The sequence below is a fragment of the Orycteropus afer genome, unplaced genomic scaffold, assembly GCF_000298275.1.
Source record: "Orycteropus afer afer isolate SDZICR_OR568_19922 unplaced genomic scaffold, OryAfe1.0 scaffold00014, whole genome shotgun sequence".
Lineage (NCBI taxonomy): Eukaryota > Metazoa > Chordata > Mammalia > Tubulidentata > Orycteropodidae > Orycteropus > Orycteropus afer.
In genome coordinates this window covers 2,795,274-2,796,758 of record NW_006921601.1, presented here as the reverse complement: position 1 = coordinate 2,796,758, position 1,485 = coordinate 2,795,274, and the positions used below count along the sequence as shown (strand labels likewise).

The following is a 1,485-nucleotide window of genomic DNA, read 5'->3' as shown; positions in this document are numbered from 1 at the left end:
TGAGGTTCCCATTTATGTAAGCTAGTGCATGTCACCTTAAACTTTCAAAGATGAGTGTATGTTCCTACAACTAAATTATGAGCTTCTTGAAGACTGAATACATTTATTTTTTCATCAATACATGCTTCTCCTAGAGCCAGAAGAGACTCCTATCCTGTTCCCTATTCAAAGCCATTTATGTGTGTCCACGTTTGCCTTAGCTCATTTCCAATTTAAAAAGAGAGAATGACCTGAACTCAGTGATTAATTACATACATTGCATTCTGCCAATCTAACTCTGACCAAGAGAAAGGCTGGGCTCTTGCTGCTTCCTCCGGAAGATAATCTGCATTCCCATTTCCCGCAAAGCAGTGGATAAGCCTAACACCATGGAACAGAGGAACCAGAGTGGGAGGGTGAGTGAGTTTGTGTTGCTGGGCTTCCCAGCCCCTGTACCACTGCGGGCACTATTGTTTGCCCTTTCTCTGCTGGCCTACATATTGGTGTTGACTGAGAACACACTCATCATCATGGCAATTAGAAACCACCCCACCCTCCACAAACCCATGTATTTCTTCCTGGCTAATATGTCTTTCCTAGAGATCTGGTACGTTACTGTCACGATTCCCAAGATGCTTGCTGGATTTGTTGGGTCTGAGCAGGGTCATGGACAGTTAATCTCCTTTGAGGGCTGCATGACACAGCTCTACTTTTTCCTGGGTCTGGGCTGCACTGAATGTGTACTTCTTGCTGTTATGGCCTATGATCGCTATGTGGCCATCTGCCATCCTCTCCATTACCCTGTCATTGTCAGTGGCCGGCTATGTGTACAGATGGCAGCTGGCTCCTGGGCCGGGGGTTTTGGCATCTCCATGGTCAAAGTTTTTCTCATTTCTCACCTGTCTTACTGTGGCCCCAACATAATAAACCACTTTTTCTGTGATGTCTCCCCATTGCTCAACCTTTCATGCACTGACATGTCCACAGCCGAGCTTACAGACTTTGTTCTGGCCATTTTTATCCTGCTAGGGCCACTCTTTGTCACTGGAGCCTCCTACATGGCTATTGCTGGTGCTGTGATGCGCATCCCTTCAGCTGCTGGACGCCACAAAGCCTTTTCCACCTGTGCCTCTCACCTCACTGTTGTAATCATCTTCTATGCAGCAAGTATCTTCATCTATGCGAGGCCAAAGGCACTCTCAACTTTTGACACCAACAAGCTGGTCTCTGTGCTGTATGCAGTCATTGTGCCATTGCTCAACCCCATAATTTACTGCTTGCGCAACCAAGAAGTCAAGCGAGCCCTACGCCGTACTTTGCACATGTACCAGGGCCAGGGTGCTAACCCAAGAAAACCTAGTAGAGGTGGATAAGAGTGAGTTGGTAAGTCTCAGAAAATGCTCTTAAGCTTAGAATCCACATCTTCTATGAAGTCTGTTGTTGTTGTTGTTATGTGCCGTTGAGTTGGCCTCGACTCATAGTGACCCCTCCTTGGGTTTCCGAGGC

General features: G+C 46.9%; 1 protein-coding gene across 1 annotated transcript; it reads left to right on the top strand.

Moving 5' to 3' along the window:
- Positions 1–356: 356 nt before the first annotated feature.
- Positions 357–1,352, top strand: LOC103210605 (olfactory receptor 226). Its single transcript, XM_007956521.2, has one exon. It carries the CDS (start codon positions 369–371, stop codon positions 1,350–1,352), a length of 984 nt encoding a protein of 327 aa, XP_007954712.1. The 5' UTR covers positions 357–368.
- The last annotated feature ends 133 nt before the right edge of the window (positions 1,353–1,485 follow it).

Coding starts and splice junctions, on each gene's coding strand:
- LOC103210605 (XM_007956521.2), top strand. CDS start 369: ATGGAACAGAGGAACCAGAGTGGGAGGGTGAGTGAGTTTGTGTTGCTG.